At 40.2% G+C, this 14,618-nt stretch overlaps 1 protein-coding gene across 2 annotated transcripts; it reads right to left on the bottom strand.

The window, feature by feature from the left end:
- Positions 1 to 3,022: 3,022 nt before the first annotated feature.
- Positions 3,023 to 13,885, bottom strand: LOC116047375 (transcriptional repressor scratch 1-like). 2 transcript variants are annotated; one of them, XR_004895427.1, is made up of 3 exons: positions 13,405 to 13,885; positions 6,050 to 6,996; positions 3,023 to 5,990 (listed from the first exon to the last, which is right to left on the bottom strand). XR_004895427.1 is itself a non-coding variant. In XM_031296147.1 (2 exons), the coding sequence occupies exons 1-2, from the start codon at positions 13,526 to 13,528 to the stop codon at positions 6,221 to 6,223; spliced, it is 900 nt and encodes a 299-aa protein (XP_031152007.1). In that variant the 5' UTR covers positions 13,529 to 13,885; the 3' UTR covers positions 3,023 to 6,220. The 2 variants fall into 2 exon arrangements, 1 of the variants encoding a protein (XP_031152007.1); XM_031296147.1 differs by having other exon boundaries at positions 3,023 to 6,996.
- Between the last annotated feature and the right edge of the window lie 733 nt (positions 13,886 to 14,618).

The following is a 14,618-nucleotide window of genomic DNA, read 5'->3' as shown; positions in this document are numbered from 1 at the left end:
ATAAGTTGCAAAACATCATGAGTTGCTGCCACCACAAATTGATTAAAGAGAACTTTCAATTGAATATAGCGTGTGGTTTCAATCAATTGGATTGGAAAAAAGAAAAGCAGAACTGTAAGATACCAGAGACTACAGCTATTCCCAGGCATAATGTGTCTTGATTTATTGTAATTCCTTTTCACTGAGCAGCTTGTTTTTCCAAACAGAATTTGGCTAAGAGTCAACATTTTTCACTCAAAGTATGATAAACCATCGTTTTTTAGTTCAATTTTCCCTGTGTTTTTTTGCCATACATGCTGTTGCTGCATATTTACAAGAGTTTCTACATATTTGCTTGTTTATAGGTATGTGAATGTGTGTGTCTTTGCATTATGTGTGCGTGTGAAAAGAAGCCTTTGTATCAGTGTCAACTGGTGGTTTAAAACTCCTGTTAAACCACAAGTTGGTATTTCAGTTTATGTTATCGTTAACAAGGCAGAGTCTACAGCCATGCTAGCTGCTCTGTGGCAGCTGGCTTCATCATACAACAACACAACATTAGCTTTAACTCCAAAGTAAATTTAGCATCACTAACCATCACTCTGCTCTCAACAATGATTAGTATTGAAGATGGTCTCCATAACACAGTAACATAGATCACTATTGGCCACATGGAGGATCCCATTGACTGTGATTGGCCACCATCTGCCAGTACTTTACCTCTAAAGACAAATGACCTATTAAAAGGTGATTGATTTTCTCCTATTGCTACTAAAAATATTGATTTTCTTATATTGCCTTTGGTTCACTAATGATACTAGTTATAATATTAACTGGACCTGAAAAAGGGCTTTCTAGCTATAATAGTTACAGTCAATGTGTGTGTGTGTGTGTGTGTGTGTGTGTGTGTGCGTGCGTGAGTGCGTGCGTGCGTGCGTGCGTGCGTGCGTGTGTGTGTGTGTGTGCGTGTGTTTTGTACAATCAAATCCATACTAGCATTATTTCACTTTGTTATACTCCACATTACATTACAGCAGTCTGAACCAGTATGGATCTACTGTAACAGATGGAGCATCACAGTTGAGTTTAATCGAAGAGGAAATACATTTAAAAAAATGAAATGTTGTGAACACAGAGTTGTACCTACACAACCACTACTTGTTGACATCTACAGCTGAAGAGTGCACTACTACATCTTCTGACCTCATATATTATCCTTTAAACACAACTATCTAACAAGACACACTAAGAAATGCATTTAATATCACCCAAATGTTAAACACATTTCATCCAACTCACTGTTGCAGTATGTGTCCGCTGTGTTAGTGGCCTTGTTAACATGTTAGGTGTTAACCAACTGAATTCTGACATTATTGTAGGCATTCTGCATTGCATTGTCTTAAAGCAGTGCAGAATGTAAACAAAGGGAAAGATCTCTAACTACAGTAAGTCCCTGGTTACCTTACTAGCAATGTTGGCATGGCAACCTTTTCTTTACCTAATCAGATTGTTCAGCTAAAACGTCATGAAAGAGATGTTTTGTTGATTTGAATCCAGCTCTGTGTCATGGCAGGGCTAGTCTTGCATTGCCAGACCTTCCTCCACAGCACTGCGGACGAAAGTCTGGCTAGTCCACATAGCATTCCGGGATGGGAGAAAAAGGTGTTCTGGTTTATTGGCATTTCTTTAAACCAATCGTAATTGTCTTGGGCGGCACTGTGCGCTGAACGCAATAATGGTGCCTCTGCAAAATAGCCTCGGGAAGGAACTTGTTTTTGGTGGAACATGTTCTTGTTCAAAAGGTGTTTTAGTCGTGCAAGAGAAAGCTCAGATTTGACAGATAGTCTAACTAGCTGTCTGGATTTACCCTGCAGATATTAGAGGAGCAGTTAACCATAGTCCTCATAAATCCACCGGAGTTTAGAATGCTTACACAAAGACAGCAGAAGGTGAGGGAAATCCGGCAGATTTTCCGGTGGCAGCGGGGCAATCCAGTAAACGTATCGTCATCGATATAGACTACGGCAGGGCCAACACATTCTCACTCCCAGCGCGTCAAAAAGCAGCGCTTGGTCAGGTGCCTTTGGCGTTTGTAACTGACACAAAAAGTCTCCTTTACTGTCCAGTCCTTTGGTGTCATTTTTAGACGCTCTTGGTCTGGACTCTTGGCGTCACTTTTTGATGCTCTGGGTCGGGACGTACGTTAAACTGACTTGCAGCACAAGAACGGGACAGTTAGGTTTAGAAAAAGATCGTGGGTGGGGTTACAAAATGTACATTTCAGTGACACATGGGACAAGAACAGGACACAAACCCCGGTCTCCTGGGTGAAAGTCCTCTGTTGTTTGACTCATCCACCACCCAACCTGCCTGCTTATATGGATTTTCAGTCTTTTATACTACTCTTAATGTCGCTCTTACTGTAATACTATGTAATCTTACAGCACTGAGCTACTGCTATGCCCATACAGATACTAAAGGGTGATTTCTGTGTCGGAATATGATGCTGACAGCCACTGACCAAGCCGAGCAGCGGAGAGCTGCCAAGAGCTGCCAGATGATGCGAAATGCGTCACAGAGGTCCGCTGAGATCTTGGCGGACCTTGGCTGTTCCGAGCTCCATGCACTGGCGCCACGGAGGGAAGCCAAACACAGTTCATCTAAACACACTGCCAAAACAAAGATGACACAGAGCTAGATTAAGATCTGCAGAGTATCATTTAATAACAAAAACAAATAGGTAGGTGGATGCTTGTTACCACTAAAAAATGCATGAATATTAATGGTGATTGCTTTTTTTTTTATTTTTAAGATTATTTTTTTGGGGCTTTTCTCTTTATTATACAGTGACAGTGGATAGACATGAAAGGGGGAGAGAGATGGGGGACGAGAAGCAGCAAAGGGCAGCAGGTCGGATTTAAACCCGTCCCGCTGCAGGACTCAGCCTACATAGGGCGAACACTCTTACTGGGTGAGCTAGAGGCCGCCCCAACGGTGATTGCTTTTGAAGGGTTCATTGAAAAAAAGGCATCTCAACACATGACATTTTTAAACTAGTTTTTATTTAGGAAGTGAAACAAAATGCCCAGTGTTGTCTTTGTGCTTTACATTGTTTCAAACCGCCACAAGAGGTCCCAAAAAACCTCAAAGGAAGAACTTAATACAAAGCAGAAAGCTCCAGAAAAATTCATCACCATCATCATCACCATCATCATCATCATCATCATCATCATCATCATCATCATCATCATCATCATCATCGGCACTGTCACTCTATACTATACAGATCTGTAGAAATAATCGGACTCCAAAGTCACATCCGTGCTTATTTACAAAGCCTCTTTCCGGAAAATAGTCGAGTTTTCATTCACTTTTAAAAAAGGTGTGGTGAAGATGCTCTCACGCGAATATGTTGAAAAATGACACAACGTGAAATACAGGTGTCCTTTAATACCTTGTGTCATTTTAAAGCATGTTTCCATGTGTTATTTAAGGACAACTCAGCCTGTGTTATTTCAGCATCTTTGTTGTTGTTTTTACCTTTGATTCATCATAGTAGAAAAAGGAAAAAGAGGTTATTTCTACATACAAGGCATTGTCTACCTGAATCTAAACTCTTTCATTGTGCTACTATCTTTGAACAAAAAAAGTTGTAAGATATAATTCGTAACAGGAAGTGCTTTTATATAAGAATAGGTAAACTAGCTTGTGGCTATAGTAGGCTACAGTAGTTCATAGTAGAATCTAAGTGTTTGTTGATGCACTCTGGTGCTGAAATATTGACCAAATGTCTTCTCTTCTTTTTCAACAATCCTTATAATTGCATTGGGGATCGCCACAACAACCTCACAACAGCCAGAGATGATGGAAATAAAAAACAACCTGAAATTGTGCAGGCGGTTTGATGAGTGTTGTTTGCTCCAGAGTCCTCATATGGAGTTTGTGAATTAACATCGTGTAGAGCCAGAACTGCTTTTTTTGATGGGATTCAAACTGAGAAGAGAGCACATATCTTTTGGGATTTTGACCCAATCATAGGAGGAAATTTCTTTTTTATCACTGATTAAAACCTCACAAGGGACAAGCAGGGACCTGCTCAATGACTACTGAGGGTCTAAGAGCTCCACATTTAGCACCTGCTGTTGCCAAACTCTCAATGGTTCTTGTTCTGGGTTTGTGTTTTCATCCATGTTTCAGCACCAGAGGCCTATGGTAGTACCTTCTACTTTCTACAATATTTTAGAATAATAATACGAGGCAGGCAGTGCATAAACCATGTACAAAAAGATCCGTCCCAACCCAACCCAGAGCCCTCCACCTAAAGGAGTCGTGCCATCTGTGTGAATCCTTGGAAGCACCACCAACTCCTCATGCTTAGCTTGTTGACAAGCTAATGATGCCAAGATAGACTTATAACTAAGAGGCAATTGTTTTAAATAATATTACATACTAAATTAGCAGAGATTGGACAACTGACTCTCAGTTCTCGCTAATTTGAACTGTTCAAACACTTCACAATCACAGAAGTCACAGGAGAAAGCCTCAAAGAATCACAACAGTGTCACAATCCCTCCAAATACAGAGCTCTTAACCCAACCCTCCATATTTAACACTAACTTGGTTTGTTAACTCCCTGAAATTTCATTTCTCATAACTACATAGAATAGTGGTACTTGAAAAAATCAAGATGTTACAAGCAGTTATGACTCACGTCTCTTCAAAAATATCATGCATTATTGCTCTATCGGATATGAATGAAATATTGCCCAAGACAGAAATTTGCTTACTTTGCCCATTATCTAAGAGGTTTGGCAAAATATCCCAAAGATTCATAAAATTGGCATAGATTCCATTATTAGGCTATTGTCATTTTTTGCATGCAGTATTTTTTATAATTAAAGTGGCGGACAAAAGTAAAAAGGTATTCAGTAATTAAAAAGTGTCAAATGCTTTGGCATATTTGTAACAAAGGCAAAAAAGTAAAGTGCAAAATTAATACATCTACAAAAACATGAGAATAAATAAATAAATAAATTAGGCAATAAATAGACATAAAAAAACAACCTCAAAGTTGAATACTGTGTCCCACTGGCAACAAAAACACTATTTTACAACACTTAAAAAAGGTTTGACCTTTTGAGGAAAATCAGGACATTTTTAATGTCGGGATCCTCATCTGACATTGAAGTAAAAATAATAGCATCAGATTTAGGTTGTCGGAAAACACTGTTTGTTAAAGAATTCCCTGGTGGCTCAGTGGGAGTTTTCAGCCATGGAAGTCCAGTTTTTCTCCTTAATTCCCTTTAACGTCCCACTGTTTATTGTCAAGTAAAGCACAAATGCCAAAAATAAGTCAAAAAGAAAATAAAACAGCTTGTATGTCTGTGTCCGTTTAAGACGTTGGTTTAAAGAAAAATCACAAAAAAACCTACCATGTTATGGAAGGTTTGTACTTATATATATTTCCATCACAGTTCAGTGTGGATGTGTCTTTAGCCAGCACAGTATACAGGAGGCAAAGCATGTCACTAGTGTAAAACAAACTTACACATACTTTGTTTACTTGCAGAGAACAAATGCAGTGTGCTTTCTTTGTTTTGATGCTTTATCTCCATATAAAGTCAGTCCAAGGTCAGTTTCACCAGGATACCAGATGTATCCTTAGATAATGAATGTTTGTTTAAAAAAAACATTAAATATAAAAGTTAATTTAATCTCTTTGCAAGAAAACTGAAAATGTGATTCATGCTTTAAACTCATGTGATATTCCTGTCACAGAAAGAGAGAGGTGAGGAAGGAATTGTGCTTTAGTGTTGTTTCGTCATAGGTTGAAAAAAAAGAGGGACTAGGATGGATATGGACATAAATAGATCTAAGTTTCTTCAAAAACGATGAGCTAGATGTGGTGTGCTTTATTTATCTTCACAGATACTCGAATCAGCCACGGAAGGGGATGTATCTTATCGAAGCAGGTGGCAATCTAAATCAAGCATCGAAAAATGTTTGCTCCACTTCCAGATGAGAAAAGAGGAGGCAAACAAGGGATTGGAGGGTCTTGATAAAAATGGACATGTCCTCAATCTATTTTTGTAATTTGCCTCATGATCCTTGCAGAGAAAACACTCCTCCCTTACAGTGCTCGGGCATACTGGTCTTCTTGTTGGGGAAAGCAGGAAAAGTAGGGGGTGAGGCAAGTCAAATCTGATTTAAATAAACAAAGAAATCAACCTTTCTAAATCCATCATTCCCCCAGTGAGCTTAGAGGGGAGAAAGCCCCCTTGAAGCATGCCGACTCGTAGTGCTTGTTCAGGTAACTCTTGAGTGCAAACGTCTTGTCACATCGTTTACACTTGTAGTGCTTGAAAGCTGAGTGTGTCTGCATGTGAGCACGCAGGTTTGACCGGTCAGCAAACGCTTTGCCACAGTGCGCACACCCAAACGGCTTCTCTCCCGTGTGTGACCGCATGTGGCCCTGCAGTAGCCACGGCCGGCTGAATGCTTTGCCGCACACGTCGCACTTATGCTTGAGGTCGTGGGTCAGCAGGTGCATAGCCATCGCAGGCATGGAAACGTAGACTTTTCCACATGTGGGGCACTTCTTGGCCATCTTGCTGTCTATGCTTCTGTGCGTCTGCTTGTGCCGGCTCAGGTTGGAGGATGTAGCGTAGGTTTTGCCGCACTCGCTGCAGGTGTGCCTCTGAATGGTTCCTTTGGGGTTATCTGTGGATTTCCTCCGTGATCGTCCATCCATGATGAAAAACGCATCCACTGTGTATCCCTCGCTCACGGCCGCATCCCCGTTGATGTATCCACCAGCTGATGACGAAACTTCCGACCGCGGGCTGTCCGGCTGGTCCGAATCACCATGGATATCACCATGGATGCCAGAATAGGTGTCGTCGATGCGGCTATAGATGATTGACGGATGGTCAGGGGACGGTACTTTAGAGATGACAGATGAGTCACTTCCCACCACATCATCATAAGGAGATGGACTCAGATAATCACTGACATAGCCTAAAGAGAGAGAGGAAGAGGTTAGTCCTTTGACAACCATAATAGGAATTGAAAAATCAAAAACTGATTGGTTTGTAAATCTTTACAGAGAGGCTACATGAGCTCTACAGAAGTGATACAGAAACCAGAAAGGGAAAATGTTGCCTCTGTGTAACAAGTTTAAAACCTCTAATTATATCAAACATCCGCGTTTTTCGAGTATTAGTTTCCTTCGGGGCCAGCGCTGGCCATGCAAACACGGCAGTCGAACTATCAGCCAAACTGCTGCAGTGAGTTATACAAAAGAAAATGATTTAAATATCTTTACAGGGAAGCTACATGAGTGCCAACAAATTGTGCATGAGTCACTTTCATCCTCAAAACCCCAAGAGTTTGGATGTATCCACTTCTACCAATACAATTAAAAAGATTTCATATAATTGTAAAAACACAAGCCACAATTCAAACTCATTCACTGAAGTTCATTCATTATTCAGATATGCTACTTCACATGTTGTCTCCTGATAACATTACTGATTACAGCCTGCTGTCTCTGGTTTCTAAATATCAATAGGACCCCCCCCCCCCAGTATTACATTAACAACATGTGCATTATGCTGCTAAGATGAACTTTTGTTTGCCCATCAACACTTAGCATTCATCCAAAGAAAAAGTGGGTACAAGAGATACATGTCCATTCTTAAGATACACCCACACACTAAGAGGTTTTGTCTTAAACACAACCATTTTTGAAGATGGTATAAAGCAGAGAAGAAGATGAAAAGACAGGAGAAGTTGAGGTATTTATAGTGGTAGTAAAGTGCTTTTATGTCTTTGCCAGCAAGGAGGAGACACTTTCCTCTCAGTGGGAAATCTTTATATTTATATAAGGGTTCAGTGAGCATACTGTCTCCTCAACAACTGCACCTTTCCTGACAGGTCTACAGCTGCACACAGTCACACCTCTGAGCTGTCAAAACGTCAACTGTTGTACACAGAGCATCTCTATTTCAGCAGCTTGGAGTCTAGTGCTTTGCTCAAGGGCACAATGGCACGGATAACTGGGTTTGACCATAACCATTCAGTCTCCTTGAGCTAAACCATATTTCATTCCTAAGCAACCTGCATATTTTTGCACAGCTCCCGACAAATCTGATCAATTGTTTGTTGCTGTTTTATGATGTCAGCTGCTTCATTATTTCTATTACTATTATTAGTATTGGTTTCTCCACTCAACAGGCTGAACTCCAACAGACACAAGGAGAGTCTGGTAGCTAATACCCATACAGCCATGACTCCTGTGGGTCTATGTCGATCAATAGCTCTCCATTTCAATTAGCACTCTGTGAGCATTTAGACACAGGCAGCAGAGGAGATAATATTGCTGGTAATATAATTTCATGATACAGTTCTGAGAAAAGCTCTGAAGTCGGTCGATAATATGATGAGAACAAGAGACACAGATAGATAGATGGGGAGAGAGGAAAGAGAATCATAGTGAGATGAGAGATAGCAACAACAAAAAAAGAAATGGGGCAGGGAAAAGAGTTGTGGCACAGTGAGAGTGGTGTTATGTCCAATAAGGTGGTTAGGTGGTTTGGCAATACTGTTTAAAGAGCTCATGCTAATATAACGTATTAAACCAAATTAAGACCGAGCAATAGAAAACAGACAATAGAGGGGGAGGAGGCAAGAGAGAGAGAGTTGGAAAGAGGTGGAGAGAGAAAGAAAATCATGAATCATGAATATTCAATCATTGCACTCTAGAACAAAGTACTGTGTGTGTGTGTGTGTGTGTGTGTGTGTGTGTGTGTGTATGTGCGTGCGTGTGTGCGTGCGTGCGTGCGTGCCTGCATGCATGTGTGTGTTTTGTTTTATAGAGCACAAGTTAATTTTAACCCTTATTAAGTTCACTAAGAAGTGATCTAGTCTTGGAGATGATGCAGAACTTCATAATCACTGAAATTGGCAGCTTCCCAGTAGAACAGACTTGTACTAGTGGACACTGAACAGCTCCACTGGAGGGGTCACTGCATTCAAAATGTTACTTGAGTACAAAAGTATTATCAGCCTAATGTACTTACAGTATCAAAGGTAAAATAATCACTCCTTTCAGAGTGTTATATTATTAATAATACACTGTATCATTGGATATTATTACCTAATGTCATTTGTCAATTGTAGGTACTTCATACACGACTGGTTAGTTTGATAGTAATACCCTGCATCTTGTTTCATAAGCTCCTTGTGTTTTACACGTAAATTCTTAATATTAAAAGTAATTTGCGAGTAAAGCTATCAAATAAATGTAGCGGAGAAATAGCACAAGATTTCTCTCTGAAATGTAGTAAAGGAGTAGAACATAAAATTAAAAGAAAATACATAGTTACATTCCCCCACTGGCTAAAGCTGTTGGCAAATAGAAAAATGAGTTTTTTGTTACCTCCCTCCTCTAACCACTCACTGTAGTTTAGGCTGAGTTATAAGGATGCTAAATTCTTAAACCCCCCCCCCCCCAAACAAAAAAAAAAAAAGTTGAATAAGTGTTAATGTTTGAAGTATTTCTTTTTAATTCGTTTAGGGCTCCCTCTATGGTGTCATTGCAAAGTTTACTACATCCCACTGTATTTAGGATTAAGTGTTGGATGGAACAACCAACATAGAAGATTTTGTTGAAGTTTGAGGGTCTGAGGGTGGCACTTAAATAGAAAAGGTAACACTCAAAAGAAAGCCTTAATTTATTTGAAAACACGTTTGTGTGTTTAGTAAATGATGGCAATGTGCTTGATACATTTAGAAATATCTTGTACACAAATATATTAGCAAGTAAAAATTTTGACTAGATGGCAATGCTGTAGTAAAGGAAAGGATCATTGAATTTATCCTCATAGGAGCCACTATGATGTATTGCTTATTAAATTGATATCTGCCCAATAGTCGTCACAACATAATCCTTAAGACCAGTGTGTTGGATGGATGGAAGGAAGGACAGACTCCATAAGGACTTGGAGTTTGACCCCTGGTAAAAATGCCTTGTACAGTAAGAAAGAATAAATTATCCAGTGTTATTCTCCTGAAGTATTCAGTGCGTATCATGTTACCTCTTCTGTAGCTGTATTTGTTTACTCTGCTGTGAAGGTACTAACACCAGGCTGAGTTGTGCCTATGTAACTGACAGGTAACAAATCAAAACAAACTCCATCCCTGGTTTTAGGATGCAAGAATATAAGACATAAACATGTTTCTACGATCCCTGCCAATTAAACATGACCGTTCCCCTCTATCCTCTTTTAAAAAACTGTTTTGTGAGCCACAATTGCTGAACGTCTCATCGTCTGCGTACCGTCGCTGTTTGTTTGTCTTTGTCTCTCTCCAACTGTCTCGGTCCCTGTCTCCCTGTGTCAACTCTGTATTCATTTCAAAGCACTTAGCAGCATTAGAGCTTATAACTGTTCTAAATGCTTATTAAAGATTAAAATGCTCTGCCAAATCGAAGCATCCCTCTTTATGTGTCTTTGAAATGCAGATAATTAGAAAGAGAAAAAGAGATGGAGAGAGGTAATGAGAGACTGAAAGAGAGAGAGAGAGAGAGAGAGAGAGAGAGAGAGAGAGAGAGAGAGAGAGAGAGAGAAAAGCTGCAAGCTACAATTTAATTTTTGATCCAAACCAGCAGTAACTGACACACACTTAGACACTTGTAGGTCACTGACTGCTGTGTGTGTGTGTGTGTGTGTGTGTGTGTGTGTGTGTGTGTGTGTGTGTGTGTGTGTGTGTGTGTGTGTGTGTGTGATGTTGTGCACTCAGCTGTGCAAGCTGCCTGGGGAATGTGCCGAGTTGACAGAAACACAGCAGTGCGCGTACATTCATGTGCATGTGTATATGTGTGTGTTTGTGTCCGTGTGCATTGTGTGTGTGCAACAAGCTGCAGTTGCTTCAGTCAAACTCTTGTTATATTTATAAAAATGGTCTTCAGTCTTTACATGCTTGTCGCCCTGCTGCTGCTGCTGCATCATTCTCTGTTCACTCTGTCATCAGAGCACCTGGGATCTGTTCAGCTCACATTTGACCTTGATACAATGTAAAACCACCAGGTTGCACTAACAGTGTTGCACACTTCTCTCTGTGCTGTGTGGCAGCCACAATTTTTCCTCTAGTTCTTTAAAGCTGCATTAATTATTTCTTAGCCACTAGGGGGCAGAAACAAGCTGACAGAAACACACCCCTGACAAGCTATTGCCCCATAAAGGTAATATGGCCAACGTGTGACCTAACAATTGTTTATTTACACATTTAGCAGACACATGGCAACTTAATCGTCCCACTGGAGTCATGTTTTTAGCTACCAAATTACAACCTGGTAGAGCGCGCGCACATATATAGATGTTTACTCCTTGACGCAGCGGCCGCTGGTTTGACTCAGACCTATGGCCCTTTGCTGCATGTCATTCCCCCTCTCTCCCCCTTCATGTCTTCAGCTGTCCTATACAAATAAAGGCCTTAAAATGCCCCCAAAAAATCTTTAAAAAACAATATTCACTCTCCTTTGTGCTCTGTTTTGGTCTCCCTTAGTAGGACAATCGCAACATTTGACCACTTCTTCTTCTTTTTAATGGTGAATTGCTACCGTCTGGAGCATTACTGCCACCTATTGTCACCTGCCAAAATATCTGCCAGCTTATTTTCTCATCCAACTACAGTAAAGTGGTACTTGTTGAAAAAAAACATGTATAACTTAAATTCACCATTTTAATCTCAACCGCTGCAGCTTCCTCACCTGCCATATTCACAAATTGAAAAAATGTTGGTGGTCCCATAGCTTCCGCTACGTATCTAAGATGGAAATTGTTCAGCGTGAGTAGTGTCCAGCATTCCACACTCCAGGTACTCATAGTGCACTGCATTTTGCTACTCTTTTCACTGTAAACGCACTTGTGCACTCAAGACAGTAAGTGTGTGAATTGAGACACAACAAGGGATGATGAGAGCGGTGATCCATTACAGTAAAAGTGGCAGTGAAAACCAAAACGATGAGCCAATAAAGGTTAAAAAGCTTCATGAAGCTGCACAGTTGGGAAGTCTTTCTCTGTGGGTTTGTGACAGCAAGCAACCCATTTTACATTGCACAGAATCATTTGATCTAAGTGTTAATCTTTAAATATGAATGCATCTTTTACATAAAAAGGCTGATACCTTTGTGAAAGTCCTAACCTCTAAATGTACAAAGCTTCTGTTGCACCAGAATAAAAAACAACCTTTAAGAGCAAACTAAGACTATTTCCTCAATACTTGAACATTTCCACTGAACGTTTGACCCAAATATTTCCCACTCTCACTGAACCTGTGTTGTATTTGTGTATCCAGGTTTATACAGCGCGTGGAAACCATTTAGCATCAATGTAGCTTCGCAATATTGTTTAAAATCTTGGAGAGAGACTTACATCTGCTAGAAACAAACTGATTTGAATAATATACTGGGCAACAGAACAACAGAGAATCCCACTGCATGTGTGCTGGTGACATTATGTATCAACATAAAGATGTCAGGTCTCCGGCGTCCTGTTGCTTATCAGCTGTCTTCATATTTTCTAAGGAAAATACAAGATTTTTTTTACTTAACTTGTAAATGTCAGCAACTATGCTGTGTTGAATATGTGTTTGCTGCACTGTATTTCTAAGCTAAATAGATGAAACACCAGGAGTACTTTTTTTATTCATGTGGCATCGAAATTCATTTTAGGATCATGAGAGTGTGGGGAAGCCAAACAGCTGTTTTATAAGATATTGTCCATGCTGGCACAGCATAAAAAAGTTTATCCAGAGAGCCTGGCCTCACCATAAATTACCATTTGAAAACACGAGAATTTAAAACATGTTTAATGTAATTTCCATACATGTTTTCAGGTGTTAATGTCAATTATTATATAAAAATCCTATTCAAGGGAGTGTATGTCATATTTATATTGCATTTTCACATAAAGATTAGGTTTGTTCAACCACTGAGTCATGACAAACCTCCCCTGCTGAGGTCACTGTGTATTTATTACATTATATTACTTAAACAATTTGTCTCTTTTACAGCTCTGAAAATGTGGGGATTCTCAGTAAGGAGTAAGATTTTCTGACTTCCTGCCATCTCTCTGACCTGTTTCTCCACATAATATTTGCAAGTTTGCATTTGCAATTTTTTTTCAATGCCTGTGATTGGTATATTTTAGGGTTGTGACCGGCGTTTGACCCTGTAATTCCTTTTTTGTCATCCTTCTGAAACAGTCATGACTAATGATTTAAAGCTGGGGATAAAGAAATGCCCTGGATAATGTATGGCATATATGATGTGTGTGTGTGTGTGTGTGTGTGTGTGTGTGTGTGTGTGTGTGTGTGTGTGTGTGTGTGTGTGTGTGTGTGTGTGTGTGTGTGTGTGAGACTAACCTTTGTCACGATGATGGAATTGCAGACTTAGTGCTTCTCTTCTGCTGTGACCATATGAGCTCTCCAGCTCTGCAGCCGAAAAATCGTCCAATTTGACTTTCTTCACCAAGAAAGACCGAGGCATGATGGGACAGTAGTTGCTCCTATACTTATGCAATAAACACACACTCTAATGTCTTCCAACCCACTTCAAACTTATAGCTGAGCAAAACCTATAGCTAAAACTCCTAATCGCTTGAATGGAATGATGCACTCTCTGGTTTCAGCTACTAAAGGTGCGTTCGCTCCCTCCAATCAAACAGCCTCGAAAGTGGAGAGGAGACATTTTAAAGATTAGACAAACCAAGCGCTTCTCACCTTCTGTTTTTTAGCATTCCTAACATTTATTTTTGCTCAGGTGTGTCAATTACAGACTGATTTTTTTATGGTCCTGGGTAAAATAGTATGTTTTCCTCCAATAACTCGCCACTGGAAGACCTGTGGAGCTCTAAAAGGTAACAAAAAAAAAATCAGTTCCTGTTGGCTATTGCCACGAGGACAAAACGTCGCCCTTTTCTTGTTTATTGTTTTAATTCCGTTGTTTAAAAAAAGAAAGAAAGACGACCATTTTCTCTCTCGTTCCAAACCGTTGCTCTTCAGCACTAGGAAAGCTCCCAGCAGTTCTTTGCTTGGCCCTAGACGGTCTCGTGGTTTCAGCACCGGACAGCTCCCCTCGGCGCCAGAATGTTCTCTCCCCTTTCTCCGCGTGCCACAGCCAACCGCCACTGTCCGCTCAGCACCAGAGAGAAAAGAAAGAATAAGAAGTTTCCGCCGGTTCGAAATCAGCTCAGCAAGAAGCGAAACACATTCCCGTGGAAATTCCCACGCAGGTCAGTCAACTCAATCTGGATTTTTATTTTTTCAAGAACAAACCGTTAGATATACCGGTGTCTACAAAAGAAGCGGAAAGGTAACGAGTTGTAACGGCAGGATAACAGTCAGAGAAAAACGAAGGTTAAAGATGTTGAAAAAGACCGCCGTTGAGTCCATAAAACGTCTCGAGAAGACTTCTCAACAAATTGAGCCAAAACGTCATCACAGTTTATTAAAAATATTGCTCAAAACATTTTGCTAAAAAAATGCAGTTGGAAGACCAGAATAGCTCGTCTCCGTCACGAACTCTCTATTTCACTCTCTCCTCCTCAGCTCCTCTGTCTCTCTCTTCTCCTTTCCTC

The sequence above is a fragment of the Sander lucioperca genome, chromosome 16 (genome assembly GCF_008315115.2).
Source record: "Sander lucioperca isolate FBNREF2018 chromosome 16, SLUC_FBN_1.2, whole genome shotgun sequence".
Taxonomy (NCBI): Eukaryota; Metazoa; Chordata; class Actinopteri; order Perciformes; family Percidae; genus Sander; species Sander lucioperca.
This window is presented reverse-complemented; position numbering and strand designations above follow the sequence as displayed.